Source organism: Dicentrarchus labrax, unplaced genomic scaffold (assembly GCF_905237075.1).
Source record: "Dicentrarchus labrax unplaced genomic scaffold, dlabrax2021, whole genome shotgun sequence".
Taxonomy (NCBI): Eukaryota; Metazoa; Chordata; class Actinopteri; family Moronidae; genus Dicentrarchus; species Dicentrarchus labrax.
In genome coordinates, this window is record NW_026136711.1 from 30941254 (window position 1) to 30965401 (window position 24148).

At 39.8% G+C, this 24148-nt stretch overlaps 1 protein-coding gene across 5 annotated transcripts; it reads left to right on the plus strand.

Annotated features, from left to right (window-relative positions):
* The first annotated feature begins 1109 nt into the window (after positions 1-1109).
* Positions 1110-23750, plus strand: LOC127371241 (dynein axonemal heavy chain 12-like). Of its 5 annotated transcripts, none has more exons than XM_051413949.1 (14): positions 2708-2798; positions 2901-3005; positions 4302-4466; positions 5340-5392; positions 7844-7978; positions 8059-8217; positions 9016-9261; positions 10189-10360; positions 20658-20763; positions 21511-21690; positions 22132-22260; positions 22414-22542; positions 23167-23320; positions 23406-23750. In XM_051413949.1, the coding sequence occupies exons 2-14, from the start codon at positions 2908-2910 to the stop codon at positions 23576-23578; spliced, it is 1899 nt and encodes a 632-aa protein (XP_051269909.1). In that variant the 5' UTR covers positions 2708-2798; positions 2901-2907; the 3' UTR covers positions 23579-23750. The 5 variants fall into 5 exon arrangements, with proteins under 5 accessions (XP_051269911.1, XP_051269909.1, XP_051269908.1 ...); XM_051413948.1 differs by lacking the exons at positions 8059-8217; positions 9016-9261; positions 10189-10360 and adding exons at positions 18506-18664; positions 19395-19640; positions 20361-20532; XM_051413950.1 differs by lacking the exons at positions 20658-20763; positions 21511-21690; positions 22132-22260; ... (1 more) ...; positions 23167-23320; positions 23406-23750 and adding exons at positions 10548-10653; positions 11632-11811; positions 12317-12445; ... (1 more) ...; positions 13517-13670; positions 13756-14074.
* The last annotated feature ends 398 nt before the right edge of the window (positions 23751-24148 follow it).

Consider the following 24148-nt stretch of genomic DNA (forward strand, 5'->3'; position numbering starts at 1 on the left):
TAAAGTGTGTTCTCACTGGTGTATAATCATATGAATATTGGACTAATTGTTGTTATCTACAAACACCGCCGGTCGCCTCCTGTAGTTGTAGTTCATGTTTTCGCAGTAGACCAGAACAGACAAACCAAACACCGGCTCCAGAGAGGAACTTATAGTTTCACTTCAGTAGTTGTAATCTGCAACTTCACCACTAGATGCCACTAAATCCTACACACTGGTCCTTCAGGCCAAAGGTTTTATTAATCAAATTACTACAACTGACACACAACTACTAGTTGTTGGTCTCTTCAAGTAACGAAGCTGCTGCAACAATTAGTTGATAAATCAGTCGACTGCCAGACAATGAACTGGTTTGATAATTGATAGATTCACTCTTTTCTCTTTTTACCTACAAACTTTATATGTGTAACAATACAGTAAATAAACACTGTATTAACCTATAAAATTAAGAAAATTGAAAGAAATATCTTGACCAAAACACTCTTTTGGCTCCAGCTCCTTTAATGTCAGGATTTGATGCTTTTCCTGTTTTATATCATAAACTGAATATTTTGAGTTTTGGACTGTTGGACCCGGGAAAAACGTGCTGGACAACATTTCATAGAGTAAACAATGAATAGATTTATCTGACATACAGTAGTTACAGGTTTATTGCATTGTGTTCTGTATTTAATATAACATTGATGGTGGTAAATAAACACTGCACAGAGGGCAGTCAGCTGGGATGTCTCCAGGAGCCTGACACTACATTAACAGCTGGCTGTGGTGTATTGTGTAGTGTCACACTGTCTGACTGCTGATTTAGATCATTACACATCTTAGAAAGCAGAGAGTAAATATAGTAACATATTTACACACACACACAGACACACACACACACACACACACACACACACAACCAGAGTGCTGTAGCTCAACAGCTGAAACAACTGTTTTTTCTGTGCTGTAGAGTTTCTGTTACACTTTAATGACACAGTACAGTTGATGTTGTGTGTGAGTGACACAGAGGTGTTTGCAGCTGGCAGCCTCTGCTCTGTTTTAAACTCTGTGTGGAAGATGTGTTCATTGATACAACCCTCACAGACATACAGCTCTTGTATCAGTCACAGGTCAGACCCTCTGCTCCTCCTGCCATCTTTTGATCTGCAGCCTCCACAACTGACCACCCAACTACACCATAACACCATCTGCAAGGTAAAAAAATAACTGCACTGAGAGTTATTTCCTCTGGCTGTACTAATCAGTTTATTGGCAATAATATTTTATTAATAATCTTTTAATTCCTGTAGAGTTTTTGTAAATTGCAGCTGCAGTTTGGTTAGATTATTATGGTTATATAATTGGAGAAGCCGACCTTTACCGCTGGTCTGAACACAGGCCTCTCAGGTCGCAGCCACCGACCTTCTTGACCTCCACAAAATAATTAAAATAAATTAAAAAACAGAAAACTCATGATTTCAAGGAAACTGTATTCACTGATTTTTAACGTTTTAATTTAAACTCGAACTTTTAAGTTTTGAAATAAATAAAAATAGTGTTGCTAACCTATAATCTTTGGTTGAGGTAATTTAATTTTCTTTTCTTTTTTAGAAACACTTTATTTAGCTGTATTTTAAAACTTGTTCACAGTGAACCCAAGTCTCCATTATTTGGGTGCTTGAAAATTAAACCGTTACAACAATCATAGAAACTAGTTTTCTGAACAGTTTTGGGGGAAAAAAACAGTTTTTATTTGTTGTTTGTTTTTCCAAATAACAGTAAATTGGGGCACAATAACCCACCTGGAGGAACTGGCGCCCCAGTAGCGGTTTTGGGCATGGGGCGAAGCGGGCGGCATTGTTTTTAATGACACATGGGGATGGGGGGGCAAAAAAAAAAATCCTCTGCGCCGGTTTCCTATTATCTATCTGTTCTGTCATCTGTCACTGTGAGGGGAATTGGCAAATTTGCGCCCCCTACAGCTGCAAGCGCCCCTGCTTGCTGAGCAGGTGCCCTGCATAGAAGCTGTGTGAGAAGAGGGGGGGGGCAGTTCACCTCTGGGTCTCCCTAATGGGACGGACAAGGGGGGGGGTCCACTGTAAGTCAGTCACACTTCGACTTTCTTCCAAATTACGACGGAGTATTAGGGCCATACTAAGAAGAAAAATAAATAAATAAATAGAATTTTGGAAATAAAAGATAAAAGAGTCATAATATTACGAGAATAATAGACACACGTTTGCACAATCGTTTCAAAGTCCTGATACTGATAATAATTTGATGCTGATGTGCCAAAAGATTAAGTATTTCCTTATTTGTGAAACCGATATCAAAGTATAACTTCACAAGATGCTCAACATTCCTCATTTTAATGCAGCGGGGAAAACTGCTCTTTGTTGTAAGAGTTCTCATAAAATTACTACTTTCTTCTCGTAATATTATGACTTTATTCTTGTAATTTCCAAAAATAATAAAATATTTCTTTCTCTTAGTCTGGCCCTAACACTCCGTCGTACCAAATAACGCACATTTCATTCATAATATAATAAATACAGGCCTAATAGTTCATGCACATTTTTGTTTTTCTGAATTGTGTGAAATGACTAACAAAAATAGGTAATACAAAACGATTATGTGGTCACCCAGGTGAACTGGTTTAGTCTTGACTCCTGATCGTGAGTGAAAGTGTTGGGGGGGAATCTGTTTGATTTTCAAATGCCAAATAAACACAGAGATGGACAGGAAAAGGCCAAAGTCATCAGGTGCCCAAATTAGGAAAAAAAGAAAAGAAGAAGAGGAGAAACAAGCAAAAGATGAAGGTATGCAACTATGTTTACGTTTACTGTATGATTACAATGTCATGAATGAAGGGCTAATGTTAATTAGTGGGTATAACTATTATGTTTGTTTTTTTACCTGAGGTCAACCATGTCCCAGGAAAGGCTCACTGGCCTTGGCGTCATCAGTATCATCACTCAACAGGGGAGCAGATTTCTTATGATAACATCATCAGGAAGGTCAGAAAGGTCAGATTTTAGTTTTAGTTTGTGTTTGCTGTTCTTAGTGCAATAGTGTAATAATTAGATTCTCTTTAGTGTGTTTTCCCATTCGTGTGATGAAGATTTTGTGCTATTTAGAATATTTATTCTATATATTGTTTGTACATTATTTGTAATATTATATATTATTGTTGCTCTCTGCTCTTGTTACTTTTTTCTGTATCTGATTGTATATATTTTGGCACATTTATGTATATAGCGTATATTTATGGATGTCCTTGTGGTTCTGATAACTTATACTTTCATATTTTGTGCAGAACTGTGTTCATTCTCTTTTGGCAATGTTGGAGGTGGAGATTGTGCACCTTAAAAACAAAGTGCAATAGTTAAATCCAGTTATTCTGATGAAGGATTTGTGCAATCGAGAAATATAATTCTCTGCTTCACTTATGTTGTTATAATAAAATATAAGTTTGTGCAGAATTTTGTGTTTTTTTTTTATTGTGGGGGAGGGGGGCGCTAGAAGGGGGTCTCGCCCAGGGTGTCATTCAAGATAGAACCGCCACTGTGGCGCCCCATGTGCCGGCGATGAGTCCTTGTTATAGCGACCGTGGGTTCAAGTCCCACCCTGCCCCTCTTTTCCTAACAAGAAAGGTAAATTATTTTTAGTTGATTTCAAATCTTAAGAGTTTTAGTTTGACTTAAAGGTGCAGTATTTAGGATTTAGTGGCATCTAGTGGTGTAGTTACAGATTGCAACTTCCTCACCTAAAAACTAAACAAAAATAAAAAAACGGTCTGTATTTGACACAAGAGATAGACATGAAACAGGAGGAGAGAGAAAGATGGCTGCAGGAAAGGTCCCCATGTAGGATTTTAAGCAGGGTTAGAAGGGCAGTTAGAAGCCGGCACATCTGAACAAGATGCTTTATAAAGTCAAGCAATTTTAGACAGCTTGTTCTTCCAACTGTGTGTTAACAATTTGTGTTTGGTCCTTTACTGTTTCAACAACTCCCCCCATGCCAAAGTCAGGTCTATAAAGAAACTGTTCCCCCAGATTGAAGTTCTTGAACGATCCCTCAACACCTTTGATGAACTGTGAGTTGAACCTGATCAACTACCGTCAGTGTTGGACCTCTTGTGTCTGAATGGGAAAAAACTCCTTGCAGTCAGTTTCCAATATCTGGTGGAAAAACAGAAACCAGAAGAGTGGAGGCTGTTTGTTGTAGCAGCAGATTAATGCTTAATGTCTGTTCAACCATCACACGTGTTCAAGGGTCCTGACATGACATCTCTTCAACAATGCTTCCCTTTTTTTGAACAGGGCCAACACCCTTTATATCATGGACATCATGGAGTTTGAGCGAGTCGGGATGGGGGATGATGATGAAGATGATGCAGCTATGCAGTACATGATTGAACAGAGTCTGCTGGAGAGCAACAAACAGAGGGAAGTCCAACAAGACTCCAGGACAAAAGGTGGCAGGAGGTTAGTCTAACGATCTGTCTCCTAGCTGCGACCACGGTTTGATGTCTAATGCCGTCAAATTTATCATTTAATAGACAGATTAAGCTTAAGTTCAATGACAAAAGATGTATTTGGAAAAATGTGTGAAGATTTGAACGTGTGCCACAATATTTGAATGTTTCTGAGTTCAAATATCTTCACTTGGGGGATTTTGCAATCAAATATTGATATATGTGATTGTTTGTGATTAAATCAGCAGAGTTGCTGGTTGCTTATTGACTTTCTTTTACTAAGATAGTTAAGTTTATAGTGTCAAATCTGTGGAATGGCGACAAAAGACATGAAAAGATTATCAAACAAGCCCAAAATATAACTGAATACATCAATAAAGGACACTGTTAGCTCTATACTTTCCCCTTTTAACTCCAATTAGTTGTTGAAAAACAAAGGGTTAATTTGCAAAATCCGATGTCCATGTTTTAATTTACTTTCATAAATCACGTTTTATTTTGTGACCTTCAGGGGACATCAGTCAAACTGTTTAATTCTTTTTTTAAATGGCTGTTTTTGCAAATTAACTCTTAAACTGAAAAGCTTTTTATTGTTTTCCCTTTAATCTCTGAGCTGTCTTAGAGAACATTAAAGAGCTGATAGTTATATAATCTGGTTGAAGTCGTCTGTAAGTAATTAATACCTTAAACTGTCGTCTGAAAGAGACTGTGACACTTTGATCTATAAGAGACTTGAAACTGGTTTTCACTGGATCCAAAATGTCGGCCTCATGTGGAAGTTTTGCACTAATATCCCTGCAGGTGAAGCTCCTGGTCAGATCAGATTCAGTTTTTCTTTGTGTTTGATATGTTTAACTCAGTTAATGATCTTCTTTCCTCACAGTTCTGGGCCTGAGTCTGCAGACAGCAGCACAATCTTCACTGCTATAAGAGAAGGTGAGGCGGAGGCTTGTTACAAGTGAATGTTGTGTTTAAGAGAATAAAATTAAACTGTCAGGTATTTACACTTTAAGACTCAGTGATGGCTAGCTCTATATTTTTTTATTTGTCTCTCCACACTGAAGTCCAGCTGAAATTAATCTGATCCAAAGCATCAGTTCAGGCTCCTGGAGCATTAATCAGTCACTGGTTTGGGTTAAGTTTGGGCCACAGCAGTGAGATATAGATAAATACCTTTACAGATAAATAAAAGCCAATGTTTATTATGTCTCAGACAGGGAAGGACAACCAACTTTATTATGGAGAGTGCAGCAGCAATTATCAGCAGTAATGAACCTGAGGGCAGAAAGCAGCAGCATGTTAATGTGTGACGGCCCCGCTAATTAAAACTGTCCTCTTTCTACAACTCAAGCTGTTTACCAAAAAATTCTCATCAAGCCAGATGTCAAGATATTTAAATGAATTTATTTATCAGATCGTTCTCAGTTTGTACATGTTAACGATGAATCCTCCATGAACTGTAAAGTTAGTCATGGAGTTCCACAAGGTTCTGTACTTGGACCAATTCTAGTCACTTTATATATGCTCCCTTTAGGCAATATTATTAGGAATCACTCCATTAACTTTCACTGTTATGCAGATGATACACAGTTATATCTATCAATCAAGCCCGATGAAATTAATCAGTTATCTAAGTTACAAACATGTCTTAAGGACATAAAAAAACCTGGATGAGCTGCAATTTTCTGATGTTAAACTCAGAAATTCTTGTACTTGGCCCCAAAAACCTCCGAGACTCTCTGTCTAAAGATATAGTCACTCTAGATGGCATTACCTTGGCCTCTAGTACCACTGTCAGGAATCTTGGAGTTATCTTTGATCAGGACATGTCCTTTAATTCCCACATAAAGCACACCTCTAGGACTGCCTTCTTTCATTCATATTACAAAAATTAAACAAGGCTGGATTACTGCAACTCTTTATTATCAGGTTGCCCTAATAAGTCCATTAAAACGCTCCAATTAATTCAGAACGCTGCAGCACGAGTACTGACAGGAACTAGAAAAAGAGATCACATCTCTCTTGTACTAGCTTCTCTGCACTGGCTCCCTGTAAAATGTAGAATAGAATTTAAAATCCTCCTCCTCACCTATAAAGCTCTTCATGGTCAGGCCCCTTCATATCTTAAAGAGCTCATAGCACCCTATTACCCCTCTAGAACACTACGTTCTCTGAATGCTGGGCTACTTGTGGTTCCTATAGTCTCTAAAAGTAGAACAGGAGCCAGAGCCTTCAGTTACCAAGCTCCTCTCCTGTGGAACCAGCTTCCAGTTGTGGTTTGGGAGGCAGACACCCTCACCACATTCAAGAGTAGGCTTAAGACATTCCTCTTTGATAAAGCTTATAGTTAGGGCTGGATCAGGTGAGTCCTGAACCATCCCTTAGTTATGCTGCTATAGGCCTAGTCTATCGGGGGATTTCCCATGATGCACTGAGCTCCTCCCTTCCTCTCTCTTTCTGCACTCATTCATGTCCCATTAATGCATGTTACTAACTTTACTTCTTCCCCGGAGTTCTTGTGCTTTCTCGTCTCGCAGGTTCTCATGGATCCTGGTGGAGCCTCCTGCCATGGTCCTGCTCGACTCCCACTGCTAATATTATTATTATTATTGTTATTATTATTACAGTTACTATTATTACTATTGTCACTGCTCATTGTCCCCCATCACTGTGGCTGTTGTCGTCATCATGTTCATCATCATAATCACCATCAGTCACTACTATTAGTGTAGTTGTTGCTACTGTTGTTGCTGTGCACCTTTGTCTCTGTCTTTGTCCTTCTGTCTTCACCTCTGTCTCTCTCTCTCTCTCTTTCTCTCTCTAACTGGTCGAGGCAGACGACCACCCACCTAGAGCCGAAGGGTCTGTCCGCAGTTTCTGCCTCTTAAAAGGACGTTTTTCCTTGCCGCCGTCGCCAAGTACTTGCTCATGGTGGGAACTGTTGGGTCTCTGTAAATAATTTTATTAGGAGTTCGGTCTAGACCTGCTCTATTTGAAAAGTGTCCTGAGATAACTTCTGTTATGAATTGATGCTATACAAATAAAACTTCATTGAAAAATTTAATGAATTGTAACACTGTACACTAAAAGTTGCTCTCCGCCTCGTTCTCTTGGCAAATAAGCTCCAAATTCTTCACACCACCAAGAGTTTCTGTGTGTGCTGATAGAGGAGCATTACCTAGATGAGAGTGTAGGTGACATTACATCGTACTTTTGGGGTGTGGAGTACAAGGCAACATCACAGATCTTTACACAATGTCAGAATTAAACAAATTGACTGCATTTAGTCTGGAAAAATATTTAAAAAAAAACACTATAAACTGAGACCAGAATCCATTGGTAGTGTAATAAGGCGACTGTACATATACTTTACTAACTAACCTCCAGGTAACGAGAAGCTCTTGAAGGATCTGTGTGTCCGACAGAGAGACAAGTTTTCTCAGGCAGACAGCAGAGGTTGGACTCCTCTCCACGAAGCGGCAGCTCAGAGCAACCAAAACCTCCTGGAGCTCACAGTCAAAGGTTTGTATTCACTTTATACTCATTAATGAAATAAAAGTGTGATGATAAAGAGGTTTAAATCAAACAGGTCAGTTCTCCAGTTTCAGGCCCAGACTCTGTGAAGAGTCGTACTCTTCAGGGTCAGACTCCTCTCTTCCTGGCGGTAGAACAAGGTCTGATAGAAAATGCCTCCCTCCTCCTCCAACATGGAGCTCTGCCGGACAGCCAGGACAAGGACAAGGACTCACCACTGTTTGTAGGTAGGCTGACTCAACAGTTCACTGCCTCAAAGCCTGTTAAGCTGTTGTGGCAGAGGAAGAGGTTAAATGTCCACTTTGACTGTTGAACTACTATTATTATGACTCCTGCGTTAATGTGAAAGCAGGATTTTACTGTTGTAGTTGGTTGATATGGAGCTCATTTTAAAGGTCCGGTGTGTAACATTTAGGAACGAACATTTCCTCGTGTTTTTCTTAAGTTTAGTTTTAATTTATTTGAGTTGCATTCTGACACTTCACCACTAGATGGCACTAATTCCTACACACTGGACTGAAGCTATTTGTGTAGGGCTGCAGCTATTGGTTATTTCTTATTATGGATGAATCTGCTGATCATTTTCTCAATTCATCGTTTGGTTTGTTAAAATCTTAAAATAGTCAGAAATGCTGTCACAATTAGCCCAAAGTGCCCTCACAGTGTTTGTATTGTCACACTAACAGTCAAAATCTTAAAATTATTAGAAATAAATTAAAATAATTAAAATGGAAAAGCAGTAAATCCTCACATTTGTGAAGCCGGAGCCATGAAATGCTTTTGCATGAAAGTGACTACTGTGATTATTATTGAATAGTTACCAATTAATTCTAAATATGAATTGACTAATTGATTAATAATTAGCTTAAACTTGTCCAATTTATAACAGAATATTGTGTTTTATAAGCACTTAATATGTTTTGTATGGAAATATTTTATTTGTATAGTAACCAGTAACTAATGTGAATGAAAGAAAATGTTATATATAAAGTTTGTGCTTTTGAGTTAATGTGCGCCCTCTGCAGCCATCCGTTCAGAACGCACTGACATAGTGAAGCTGCTGCTCCAGTGGGGTGCCATGGTGAACCAGTCGGGCAGCCATGGTCGCCGTCCCCTCCACGAGGCCGCACGGCGGGGCAAAATTGAGCTGGTGAACCTGCTGCTGTTGGCCGGAGCACATCCAGACCCTCGCAGCCACTACAGCCTCACACCGCTGGCACTGGCCGCTCAGGGAGGACACCTGGAGGTGGTGGAGACTCTCCTGAGGAAAGGTGAGAGTCATTTACTCTCAATATTCATACATTTATCAGCATTATTTCTTTTAACACTTAAACTGGAGATGGTAGATTAGAACTGGAGCAGATGGCAAATGGATCTGGGTTCAGGGAATGTATGTATAAATTACTGATTCTGGGAGGAATTGAACTCCTGCAGTGTTTTATATTTCAAAATATTATATACTGAGTTGGTCCAGTTGGTCTGATTTTAGAAGTCGGGTTGATAGATTCAGTTAGAGGTTATTCAACTAAAAAAGAAAACGTGAATTAAGTTAAAATCATTCTAGCAAAAAAATACATTTCTCTCAAATTGTTTTTTAGGCTTTCCAAATATACATTAAATGTATATTTCAGCATTTTTAATACACTAACACCACTTAAAATCACATTTGTTTGTTATTAATAGGAACCTCTAATAATCTGTGTCCTTTACTGACTTATCTTTCAATTCTAGCATATTTTAAAAGAAAATAATGACTTTGAAGTCCGTAGTATTGTTTCAACCCTGAACATCAGACCAGTTTACTTACATACTGCAGGCTAATAACAAACACTTCTCCTTCTCTGCTGCTTGTATTATCTCACCTGCAGTTCCTCAGTGGTGGAAAGAACATCTACTCAAGTATTGTACTTATGACTTTGATATTTACTTTCTTTTTTTGCTGCTTTATACTTAAACTTCACTTTTTATTTTTTTTTACATTTATATAATCAGATGAAAAACTAAACTAATGCTACTCAGACATCAATGCATCAGTAACAATATATAACTCTGACAAGAATTAATCTTTGCCATAATGATACTTTAATATAACGTCCTGTGTAAAACTGTATTATAATGAGCTGCAGCTCTAATGAGGCTTCATTAGATAAAAGAACTGGATATTTTCTTGTTGTTTTTTCTTGCTGTTTGACCTTCAGGGGCCGACGTCCTGTCCCAGGCGAGGGATGAGGCATCCGTATTGTTCGAGGCGTCTGCGTCTGGAAATCCATCTGTAATCAGTTTGTTGCTGGAATACGGTGCCGACGCGAACGTGCCCAGACTCACAGGACACATGCCGATCCACCGCGTGGCACACCGAGGACACCTGCAGTAACTGACAATGAGCTCATCATTGGCAAAGTAGATCAAAACTACAGCATCAGATCAATGAAGTGGAGGTTTCTGTGTATGTGTGTGTGTGTGTGTGTGTGTGTGTGTGTGTGTGTGTGTGTGTGTGTGTGTGTGTGTGTGTGTGTGTGTGTGTGTGTGTGTGTGTGTGTGTGTGTTTGTTCCTCAGAGCTCTGAAGCTGCTGATTCCAGTGACTTCTGTGGGAGAAGTAAACAACAGTGGGATGAGTCCTCTACACTCTGCTGCTGCAGGAGGACATGCAGACTGTCTCAAGGTGTGTGTGTGTGTGTGTGTGTGTGTGTGTGTGTGTGTGTGTGTGTGTGTGTGTGTGTGTGTGTGTGTGTCAGCCATGATGAGAGGTGAAAAATAATAAAAAGGACCTGTATCCAGGAAGATCCAGTGTGGTACACAGGTTTATGGATCTGTATGCAGATCTGTAAATGATATCGTATTATATCAAATCATATCATATAAAAATAAAATCTATCCAGTCTGTAATCTTCTGCATCATGTCTGTATACAAATGTATCACCACTGACTTTATTCCATTGTACATGTTTAGGTATTTATTATAATCCAATAATATAACATGTAGAACGACCCGTACTCTGAAATGTGCTGTTCTATATAAGTACTGTTACATTTGGTATAAGTATACATTGAGGCTAATACATTTACCTAAAGGACCAGTATGTATAAGATTTAGTGGCTTCCAGCAGTGTAGTAGCATATGACAACCCCCTCGCCTCAACCTCCCGTTCCAAAAATGTAGGAGAAACTACGGTGTTTGGTTTGTCTGTTCTGGGCTACTGTAGAAACAGTGGTGGCTCAACATTGCAGCCTCTGTAGTAGAGGATCCGCTATCTCTGTAGATAGAAACGTCTCATTCTGAGCCAACGAAAAACACAATTATACACTAATGAAAACATATCTATGAATATTATATTCACTTTCTGCCAATAGATCCTCCTAAATGTTACACACTGGACCTTTTTTTGTAAAATGTTGGTTGTAGGACTTTCACTTGAGTATTTCTACACTATTGCTACTTTTACTGAAGTAAAAGATCGGAGTACTTCTTCCATGACGTCATAAATTCAGGTAGTTTGTTTACAGTCACATATGACAAACAGAAGTATAAAACTTTCACACCTTAAAATGTACAATAACTATATATTTTTAATATTGAGGAACAGTTGCAGGTGTTTGTTAAACAGTAACTGATTGTCCCTCTTCCCCAAACTCCCATCAGGAATTGCTGGATGCAGGTTATGACCCCAACTACATGCTCCATCCCGGGATTCGCCGTGGCTATGACGACGAGAGGCAGTCAGCGCTCTTCTTCTCTGTCACCAATAACGACATACAGTCAGCCAAACTGCTGCTGGAGAACGGGGCCATGGCCAACCAAGACCCACTCAAATGTCTGCAGGTAGCTGAGAGACTGAAGTTACACTTAATGTAAAATTATTAATGAAAAAATAGTAAATTTTCTTTATATACCAACAATAAAAAGAACTTAATACTCCAAGAAATAGTTCAACAGAAACACAACTACTCACTTTACTTTCTGAGAGTGTTAATCTCGTGTTTATTAAACTAACGACTGGAAGCAGAGGGGAATTGTTAGCCTGGCTGTGTCTACAGTTAGAATACACCTCCCAACACCTTTAAAACTCACTATTGTTTGTTTAGTCTGTACACGAGCAACGCTCTGGGACTATTTCTTTACAAACAGTCGGTGCAGTGATTGCAGCTTTATTAACTCGAGCTGTCACAGTGAGGTTGCCAGGTTTACAGAAATATTTGGCAACCAACGATCTATCCAGAGATGCAGAACAGAAGTATTGGGCGGATGGATATGCTGTTGTTCGTCAAGAAATAGCCAAAATGATGCTGTTGTTCCCCGTTGCTGATCCAGTGACTGTGTCTGTAAGGTCGCTCTGCATTTGGGCAACTATGAGTTGATCAACCTGTTGCTGAGGTTCGGAGCCAACGTCAACTACTACTGCAGAGTGAACACAACACACTTCCCCTCAGCGCTGCAGTACGCTCTCAAAGACGAGGTAAACTGTTGCTCTCATTATTTATTATGCTTTAAAAGGTTTTACAGAAACATTTATTTAAACTCACAGAAGTTACAGGAACGTAAGTACAGCCGTTCACAGTGGTTCTTGTATTTAATCTGACCTCTTGTGTGTCTGTGTGTGTTAGTTGCTTCTCAGGATGCTGTGTAACTACGGTTACGATGTGGGGCGCTGCTTCGACTGTCCCTATGGCAACAGTCACTTCCCTGAAGGCTACGAGGGATGGACTAACAGTGTGATCAAAGACACCTTGGTAATGAACCACACCGGTTGATCACACTGTAACAACCTGTACCGATAACTTTATTAACTCTTCATAACAACAGTCTGTTTGAACTGTAGTCTCTATCAAATGTTAGTACATTTAACAAAACAACCAAATCTAAATCTCCACATAAAACTATACTATTGGCTGATATAGTGTTAGCACTTTATTTAAACCCCCATATATCGATATCAGGCTGTATTTTGAATGTTTTCTGTCCATATTACTGACAACAAAACCTACTTACATCAGTTTCAGACTGTGAAATTAAAAATGGACGTAGTCTCTGTGACGTCACCCACATGGTTTCTGAAGAGCCGTAGTGAAGCTCAGTGTGGTCGCCACCTTGGCTGTCCTGACTCCACCGGCTCCCGGCTAATCCAAAAATGGGCAAATACGTGAAGTGTGGGTGGAGCTGAATGAATCCTGGTTACTGAAAACAGAGACGGCACCCAACTGTTACTCCAAGTGGCTATTCCTTTAATTATACATCACTTTAAGCCTTAATATAATTTAAATGCGTGAGTTTTATAAATATTCACCCACTGTACAGTCGTCAGAAACACTGTAGAGACCAAAACTGTTTATTGTTCCAGGCTGTAAACACGTTTATTTCTGCTGTAAAGTTGGACATTTTAATAAGAGGCCTTATGGAGATTGGAGCCAGCCTCTAGTGGCCGTTTGAGGACCTGCAGTTTCTGTGACATTTGCTGTGGAAGTTGCCGTTTGACTTTAACACATAAGACTCTTGTGTTGAAGCTCTGTCTGTCTGTCTGTCACTGCAGTTCTGTGAGGTGATCACTGTCACTTGGCTGAAGCAACTCTCAGGTCAGGTGGTTCGCATCCTGCTGGACTACGTGGATCACGTGACCTTCTGCTCCCAGCTGAAGATGGTTTTGATGGAGCAGCCGGAGTGGCCCGACATCTGCAGGCTGCAAGGTAAATCAGATTACACTCTGATCAATCCCCCGCCCAGACAACAGAAGTGGTCTTCATTAATCCTTCCTCTCCTCCTCCTCTCCAGAGAATCCTCGCTGTCTGCAGCATCTCTGTCGTCTGAGCATCCGTCGTTGTCTCGGCCGCTCTCGTCTCCGGTCGCCCATCTTCATGAGCTTCCTACCCTTGCCGGGGCGACTGAAGGACTACGTCCTGTACCGGGAGTACGACCTGTACGGCCGGCAAAGCAACACACAGTGAGGAGACAAGAGACACACTTCAAACAAAGTAGTTAAATGAGATCATGTACTTTCAGAATCACTCTAACTGTAAGAGCCAAAGGATTTCAGACATTATTTTATTTTATCTTATTGTATTTTCCTTTAAATAAAAACTATTTTCCCCTCCTGAAAGACAGTGTTCTTATTGTCTGTGATCGTCTGTATTCTGATAAAGCATAAAAGCATAAAGTATCTGAAAGTAAAATACGAATCAGGAGGTTATAAACCAAACTATTTAAAAGTGTTTTTACATGAAAGGACAGAACAGCATCAGAAGAATCAAGGTCAGCTCTCAACATATAGCCACTAAAGAGAGACTGAATATTGGACTTCTATATCAGACACTAACACAGATGATAATGATGTCAAATTGCAACTACTAGATCATTTATTGTGCTTTATGTTGCACATTAAAGAACCAGTGTGTAACATGTAGGAGGATCTATTGGAAGACATTGAATATAATATAAAGTGTGTTCTCACTGGTGTATAATCATTTGAATATTGAACTAACTTTTGTTATCTACAAACACCGCCGGTCGCCTCCTGTAGTTGTAGTTCATGTTTTCGCAGTAGACCAGAACAGACAAACCAAACACCGGCTCCAGAGAGGAGCTTTTAGTTCCACTTCAGTAGTTGTAATCTGCAACTTCACCACTAGATGCCACTAAATCCTACACACTGGTCCTTCAGGCAATCAATTTAATCAAATTACTACAACTGACACACAACTACTAGTTGTTGGTCTCTTTACAAGTAACGAAGCTGCTGCAACAATTAGTTAGAAAATAAACTGTTTTGATAAACTGAATATTTTGAGTTTTGGACTGTTGGACCCGGGAAAGAAGTGTTGGACAACATTTCATAGAGTAAACAATGAATAGATTTATCTGACAAACAATAGTTGCAGGTTTATTGCTTTGTGTTCTGTATTTAATATAAAATTGACGGTGTTAAAGGTAAATAAACACTGCACAGAGGGCAGTCAGGTGGGATGTAGGCGGCCTACAGGAGCCTGACACTGCATTAACAGCTAGCTGTGGTTTGTTGTGTACTCTAACTGCTGATTTAGACCACTGCATAAACTGAGCAAGGAGAGAGTAAATATAGTAACATATCAGATCCCCTGTGTCCCCCCCCCCATACACACACACACACACACACACACACACACACACACACAACCAGAGTGCTGTAGCTCAACAGCTGAAACAACTCTTTTTCTGTGCTGTAGAGTTTCTGTTACACTTTAATGACACAGTACAGTTGATGTTGTGTGTGAGTGACACAGGTGTATTGGCAGCTGGCAGCCTCTGCTCTGTGTTAAACTCTGTGTGAAACATGTGTTCATTGATACAACCCTCACAGACATACAGCTCTGGTATCAGTCACAGGTCAGACCCTCTGCTCCTCCTGCCATCTTTTAATCTGCAGACTCTACAACTGACCAGCCAACACTAAACTACAAGGTAAAAATAAACTACAGTGAGAGTTATTTCCTTTGGCTGTACTAATCAGTTTATTGCCAAAAATCTTTTATTAATAATCTTTTAATTCCTGTATAGTATTTGTAAATTGTGACTACAGTCTGGTTAGATTATTATGGTTACATAATGAGGATAAGTCAATGTTTACTGCTGGTCTGAACTCTCAGGTCACACATTTCACAACCACCGGCCTTCTTGACCTCCACAAAATAATTAAAATAAGTAAAAGAACAGTTGAGAAAACACAAAGAATGGAAACTGTATTCACTGATTTTTTAGTTTTTTCACTGAGTTTTAATTCAAACTCGAACTTTTAAGTTTTGAAATACATTATAAAAAGGTTTTTGCCAACCTGTAATCTTTTGTTGAGGTAATTTAATTTGCAGCTGTCAGTAAAGGCAGAAAAAGAAGAAGAGTAAATTATCTTTAATCATTATTATTTTATCTAAAATCTTAAGAGTTTGAGTTTGACTTAAAGGTGCAGTTTGTAGTGTGTCATCTAGCCTTGTGGTTGAAGATCACAACTTCCTTACCTCATTCTCCCCCTTCCAAGTGCGAAGGAGTGGATGTGAATGTCCCTGTCTAGAGCCACTGATCGGTTTGTACATTCTGAGCTACTGTAGAAAGATGGCGATTCAACATGGCTCTCTTTGTAGATAAAAACAGCTCATTATAAGGTAACAACAACAGAATGATTCTTATTTTCAGGTCATTATACACTACTGAAAACATAACTTTGAATATTATATTACAGTTCTGCCAATAGATCCTCCTAAATGTTACACACTCGACCTTTAAAACTCAAAAATGTAATGAAAACAACCTTTTTAATGGTGCATGATCACTTTTTACTGCACTTAATGAACGCTATTCTACATTTGATCTGGATCTGTTGCTGGTTTAGGGCCCTTGGTTCCAATGAAAGAAAATCTTAATCCAACAACATAAGACAGAAAGACAGAAACCAGAAGAGTGGAGGTTGTTTGTTGTAGCAGCAGATTGATGCTATCTCTTCAACAATGCTTCCCTTTTATCGAACAGGACCCTTTATGTGGATATCATGGAGTTTGAGCGAATTGGGAAGGGGGATGATGATGAAGATGATGAAAATGATGCAGCCATGCAGTACATGATTGAACAGAGTCTGCTGGAGAGCAACAAACAGAAAGAAGCCCAACGAGACTCCACGACTAAAGTTGACAGGAGGTCAGTGTAACGGACGCTCTGATGTTTGTCAACCTGATCAACTCGTTCTTTTTCTGTCCTTCATCACACGATCCTCCAGATTGTCTCTCACTAGCAGTATTTCCTTCTTCTCGGTTGCTTCAGGGGTGGATCTGTCTCCTCCCTGCCACCACGGTTTGATGTCTAATTTAACATTTAACAGACAGTTTAAACTTAAGTTCAATGAAAAAAGAGGTATTTGGGAAAATGTCTGAAGATTTGAACATGAAACAAACATCAGTTTGTAACTAATGTGCCACAATATTTTAATGTTTCTGAGTTCAAATATCTTCACTTGATATCTGTGATTGTTTGTGATTAAAACAGCAAAGTTGCTGGTTGCCTATTGAGTTTCTTTGTGTGGAGTGGTGACAAAAGACATAAAAAGATGATATGATAAACCCAAAAATATAACTGAATATATCAATTAAGAATACTGTTACTTTCCTCTTTTAACTCCAATTAGTTATTAAAAAACAAAGGGTTGATTTGCACAATCCGATGTTTCTGTTTTATTTTGTGACCTTCAGGGGACATCAGTCAAACTGTTTTTATTCTTTTTAAGAATGGCTTTAATCTGTTTTTGTAAATTAAATCTCAAAACTGAAAAGCTTTTAATTATTTTTCCTTTAATCTCTGAGAACATTAAAGAGCTAATAGTAATATAATCTGGTTGAAGTCGTCTGTAAGTAATTAATACTTTAAACTGTCGTCTGAAAGAGACTGTGACACTTTGATCTATAAGAGACTTGAAACTGGTTTTCACTGGATCCAAAATGTCGGCCTCATGTGGAAGTTTTGCACTAATATCCCTGCAGGTGAAGCTCTTGGTCAGATCAGATGACTTCCTCTTCAGTTTGACTTCAGTTTTTCTTTGTGTTTGATATGTTTAACTCAGTTAATGATCTTCTTTCCTCACAGTTCTGGGCCTGCAGACAGCAGCACAATCTTCACTGCTATAAGAGAAGGTAAATGTTGTAATTAAGAAAATAGAGATTAAACTGCCTGGTATTTACACTTTAAGACATTATTGGAAATGTTTCATGGCAAATGTATGACTTTAGTGCTGGTTAAGTTGACTCAGCATCAGTTCAGGCCTTTGGAGCATTAATAAGATAAATAAAAAAACAATGTTTATTATGTCTCAGACAGGGAAGGACAACCAACTTTATTATGGAGAGTGCAGCAGCAATTATCAGCAGTAATGAACCTGAGGGCAGAAAGCAGCAGCATGTTAATGTGTGACGGCCCCGCTAATTAAAACTGTCCTCTTTCTACAACTCAAGCTGTTTACCAAAAAATTCTCATCAAGCCAGATGTCAAGATATTTGACTGAATGGTAACACTGTACACTATCAGTTGCTGTCCGCCTCGATTTCTTGGCAAATAAGCTCCAAATTCTTCACACCACCAAGAGTTTCTATGTGTGCTGATAGAGGAGCATTACCTAGATGAGAGTGGAGTGTGGAGTACAAGGCAACATCACAGTTCTTCACCCAATGTCTGAATTAGACAGAATTACTGCATTTTATCCAGAAAAAAAACCTAATAAAAACACTATAAACTGAGACCAGAATCCATTGGTAGTGTAATAAGGCGACTGTACATATACTTTACTAACTAACCTCCAGGTAACGAGAAGCTCTTGAAGGATCTGTGTGTCCGACAGAGAGACAAGTTTTCTCAGGCAGACAGCAGAGGTTGGACTCCTCTCCATGAAGCGGCAGCTCAGAGCAACCAAAACCTCCTGGAGCTCACATTCAAAGGTTTGTATTCACTTTATACTCATTAATGAAATAAAAGTGTGATGATAAAGAGGTTTAAATCAAACAGGTCAGTTCTCCAGTTTCAGGCCCAGACTCTGTGAAGAGTCGTACTCTTCAGGGTCAGACTCCTCTCTTCCTGGCAGTAGAACGAGGTCTGATAGAAAACGCCTCCTTCCTCCTCCAACATGGAGCTCAGCCGGACAGCCAGGACCAAGAAGAGGACGCACCGCTGTTTGTAGGTAGGCTGACTCAACATTTAACCTCCTCAAAGCCCGTGAAGATTATTACGAGTTGTGCGTTAATGTGAAAGCAGGATTTTACGGTTGTAGTTGGTTGAGGTGAAGCTCATTTTAAAGGTCCAGAGTGTCACATTTAGGAGGAGCGGACAAACCAAACACAGACTAGTTTTTATTTATTTGGGTTGCAATCTGCCACTTCACCACTAGATGCCACTAAACCTCACACTCTGGACCTTTAAGCTATTTGTGTAGGGCTGCAACTCATGATTATTTTTTATTGTGGATGAATCATGAATCCTTTTCTCTTCTCTCTAATACCGTCACAATTAGCCCAAAGTGCCACCTTCATAGTGTTTGTATTATTACACTAACAGTCCAAACCTCAAAATTATAAGAAATAAATTAAAATAATAAAAAGTAAAAGCAGTAAATCCTCACATTTCTGAAGCTGGAGCCCTGAAATGCTTTCCATGAAAGTAACTTCACTGTTTATTATTGAATAGTTGCTAATTACTTCTGTACTCATAGCTGTACTTCTAAAAACTTGTCCAATTTATAACAAAATATTGTGTTTTATAAGCACTTAATATGTTTTTTATGGAAATATTTTATTTGTACAATAACCAGTAACTAATGGGAATGAAAGAACATTAAATCTGTGCTTCAGCTCAGTATTTGAGTTATTGTACGTTGTTATATTTCACCACTGACAGACTGTGTCCCTCTGCAGCGATCCGTTCAGACCGCACTGACATAGTGAAGCTGCTGCTCCAGCGAGGCTCCAGGGTGAACCAGGAGGGCTGCCACGGCCGGCGTCCGCTCCACGAGGCCGCACGGCTGGGCAAAGCTGCGCTGGTGAACCTGCTGCTGTTGGCCGGAGCACATCCAGACCCTCGCAGCCACTACAGCCTCACACCGCTGGCACTGGCCGCTCAGGGAGGACACCTGGAGGTGGTGGAGACTCTCCTGGGGAAAGGTGAGAGAGTCAGTTAGTTTGATTTTAGAAGTCGGGTTAAAACATTCAGTTTGAGGTTATTCAACTAAGAAAGAAAACATGTGACTAAAATCATTGTTTATCAGGCTTTCTTAAAATCACATTTAAGTTTGTTATTAATAGAAACTTCATCTTTATTATAGATAAATATTGTATTTGCATCTTTAATACTTGGTGTCCTTTACTGACTTGTCTTTGATTGATGTTTAATTGCAGCATATTTTTAAAGAGCATATTCACTATAAATAGAAAATATAGAATCAATGTTTTTTTCCCCTAAAACAAATGCACTGAGGACGAGTTTGTAGTATTGTTCCAACCCTGAACATAAAGCCAGATTACTCACATACTCACCTGCAGTTCCTCAGTGGTGGAGAGTAAATCTACTCAAGTATTGTACTTATGTCTTTGATATTTGCATTTTCTTTTGCTGTTTAATACTTTAAACTCCACTTTATTTGTCAAATGTTGTATTTTCTCCTCAACTACATTTATTTGATAGTTACATTTATATAATCAGGTGATAAAACTAAACTAATGCTGCTCAGACATCAATGCATCAGTAACAATATATAACTCTGACAGGGGTTAATCTTTAATATAACGTCCTGTGTAAAAATGTATTATAATGAGCTGCAGCTCTAATGAGGCTTCATTAGATAAATAAACTGGATATTTTCCCTCTTGCTGTTTGACCTGCAGGGGCCGACGTCCTGTCCCAGGCGGAGGATGAGGCATCCGTGTTGTACGAGGCGTCTGCGTCTGGAGATCCATCTGTCATCAGTCTGTTGCTGGAATACGGCGCCGACCCGAACGTGCCCAAACTCACAGGACACATGCCGATCCACCGCGTGGCACACCGAGGACACCTGCAGTAACTGAGAATGAGCTCATCATTGGCAAAGTAGATCAAAACTACAGCATCAGATCAATGAAGTGGAGGTTTCTGTGTGTGTGTGTGTGTGTGTGTGTGTGTGTGTGTGTGTGTGTGTTCCTCAGAGCTCTGAAGCTGCTGATTCCAGTGACTTCTGTGGGAGAAGTAAACGACAGTGGGATGAGTCCTCTACACTCTGCTGCTGCAGGAGGACATGCAGACTGTCTCAAGGTTTGTGTTTGTGTTTGTTGTGTGTGTGTGTGTGTGTGTGTGTGTGTGTGTGTGTGTGTGTGTGTGTGTGTGTGTATGTGTGTGTATCAGCCATGATGAGAGGTGGAACAGAAAGGACCTGTATCCAGAAAGATCCAGTGTGGTACACAGGTCTATGGATCTGTAAATGATATCATATTATATACAAATATGAGGATAATATTGTATTTTTGTGACTTTATTCCAGTGGACATGTTTAGGTATTTATTATAATCCAATAATATAACATGTACAAAATGTGCTGTTGTAGTGTGTATAAGATTGAGTGGCTTCCAGCAGTGTAGTAGCATATTACAACCCCCTCGCCTCAACCTCCCGTTCCAAGAATGTAGGAGAAACTACGGTGTTTGGTTTGTCTGTTCTGGGCTACTGTAGAAACAGTGGTGGCTCATTTTCAGGTGATTATACATCTAATGAAAACATACCTAATAATATTATATTCACTTTCTGCCAATAGAGCCTCCTAAATGTTACACACTGGACCTTTAAAGTAAAATGTTGTATTGTTTCTTTTACTGAAGTGAAAGATCTGAGTACTTCTTCCATGACGGCATAAATTCACACTTGGTTTGTTTACAGCCACATATGACAAACAAAAGTATAAAACTTTCACACCTTACAATAACTATATATTTTTAATATTGAGGAACAGTTGCAGGTGTTTGTTAAACAGTAACTGATTGTCCCTCTTCCCCAAACTCCCATCAGGAATTGCTGGATGCAGGTTATGACCCCAACTACATGCTCCATCCCGGGATTCGCCGTGGCTATGACGACGAGAGGCAGTCAGCGCTCTTCTTCGCTGTCTGCAATAACGACATACAGTCAGCCAAACTGCTGCTGGAGAACGGGGCCATGGCCAACCAAGACCCAATCAAATGTCTGCAGGTAGCTGAGAGACTGAAGTTACACTTAATGTAAAATTATTAATGAAAAAATAGTAAATTTTCTTTATATACCAACAATAAAAAGAACTTCATACTCCAAGAAATAGTTCAACAGAAACACAACTACTCACTTTACTTTCTGAGAGTGTTAATCTCGTGTTTATTAAACTAACGACTGGAAGCAGAGGGGAATTGTTAGCCTGGCTGTGTCTACAGTTAACACCTCCCAACGCCTCTAAAGCTCACTATTGTTTGTTTAATCTGCACACAAACAGAACAGTTGGTGGGATTAACGTTCTGGGACTATTTCTTGACAGTCAACAGCTTTATTATCACAGTAATCACAGGGAGGTTGCCAGCACAGACGCGTTGGGCGGATGGATACGCTGTTAGTTAGTAACACCAATGATGCCGTTGCTGATCCAGTGACTGTGTCTTTAAGGTCGCTCTGCGTTTGGGCAACTATGAGTTGATCAACCTGTTGCTGAGGTTCGGAGCCAACGTCAACTACTACTGCAGAGTGAACACAACACACTTCCCCTCAGCGCTGCAGTACGCTCTCAAAGACGAGGTAAACTCTTCATCATTTATTAGGTTTTAAATCCTTTTACGTTTACATATTTAACATTTATTTTAAATTCACAGAAGTTACAGGAACATAAGTACAGCCGTTCACAGTGGTTCTTGTATTTAATCTGACCTCTTGTGTGTCTGTGTGTGTTAGGTGGTTCTCAGGATGCTGTGTAACTACGGTTACGATGTGGGGCGCTGCTTTGACTGTCCCTATGGCAACAGCTCCCACATACCTGAAGGCTTCGAGGGATGGAGTGACTGTGTGATCAAAGACACCTTGGTAATGAACAGAACCACACCGGTTGATCACACTGTAACAACCTGTACCGATAACTTTATTAACTCTTCATAACAACAGTCTGTTTGAACTGTAGTCTCACAATATCAAATGTTAGTACATTTAACAAAACAACCAAATCTAAATCTCTTAAAAATGGACGTAGTCTCTGTGACGTCCACTGTGGTCGGCTCGGGCTGTCGCCATCTTGGCCTTCCCCGACGCTAATCCAAAAATGGGCAAATACGTGAAGTGTGGGTGGAGCTGAATGAATCCTGGTTACTGAAAACAGAGACGACACCCAGCTGTTACTCCAAGTGGCTATTCCTTTAATTATACATCACTTTAAGCCTTAATATAATTTAAATGTGTGAGTTTTATAAATATTCACCCACTGTACAGTCGTCAGAAACGCTGTAGAGACCAAAACTGTTTATTGTTCCAGGCTGTAAACACGTTTATTTCTGCTGTAAAGTTGGACATTTTAATAAGAGGCCTTATGGAGATTGGAGCCAGCCTCTAGTGACCGTTTGAGGAACTGCAGTTTCTGTGACATTTGCTGTGGAAGCTGTTTGACTTTAACATATAAGACTCTTGTGTTGAAGCTCTGTCTGTCTGTCACTGCAGTTCTGCGAGGTGATCGCTGTCTACTGGCTGAAGCACCTCTCAGGTCAGGTGGTTCGCATCCTGCTGGACTACGTGGATCACGTGACTTTGTGCTCTCAGCTGAAGGCGCTGGTGATGGAGCAGCCGCAGTGGCCCGACATCTGCAGGCTGCAAGGTAAATCAGATTAAACTCTGATCAATCCCCCGCCCAGACAACAGAAGTGGTCTTCATTAATCCTTCCTCTCCTCCTCCTCTCCAGAGAATCCTCGCTGTCTGCAGCATCTCTGTCGTCTGAGCATCCGTCGTTGTCTCGGTCGCCTTCGTCTCCGGTCGCCCACCTTCATGAGCTTCCTGCCGTTGCCGGAGCGACTGAAGGACTACGTCCTGTACCGAGAGTACGACCTGTACGGCCGGCAAAGCAACACACAGTGAGGAGACAAGAGGCACACTTCAAATAAAGGAGTTGAATGAGAACACGTCCTTTCAGAATCACTCTTTACAGTCAATTTCTCTCTGATCATACGTCTATTTAACAGTTTCAGACTTTTTTTTATTTTATCTTTTTGTATTTTTCTATTAAAAACTCATTTCCTCTCCTGAAAGACCAGAATGTTCTTATTGTCTGTGATCGTCTGTATTCTGATAAAGCATAAAAGGATAAAATATCTGAAAGTAAAATACAGATCAGGAGGTTATAAACCAAAATATTGTACAGAACAGCATCTGGAGCACGGACAATGTCTGAACTAACCTCATTATTATTACTGGTCAGGGTCAGCTCTCGACAGGCGCTGCAATCTGAACATTTAGCTGCTAAAGAGAGACTGAATATTCAGACACTAACACAGATAATAATGATGCTCTGTGTCTGTGGATGTGAATGTAGGAGGAGGGACGACTGTATAAGGTTCAGGTTGTTGTGGAGTTTGTATGTTTGTAAGTATCTGTTTCTGAAATAACTCTGGAAACATAATCAGTGTAAGAGGTAGTTAAACTGCAAGC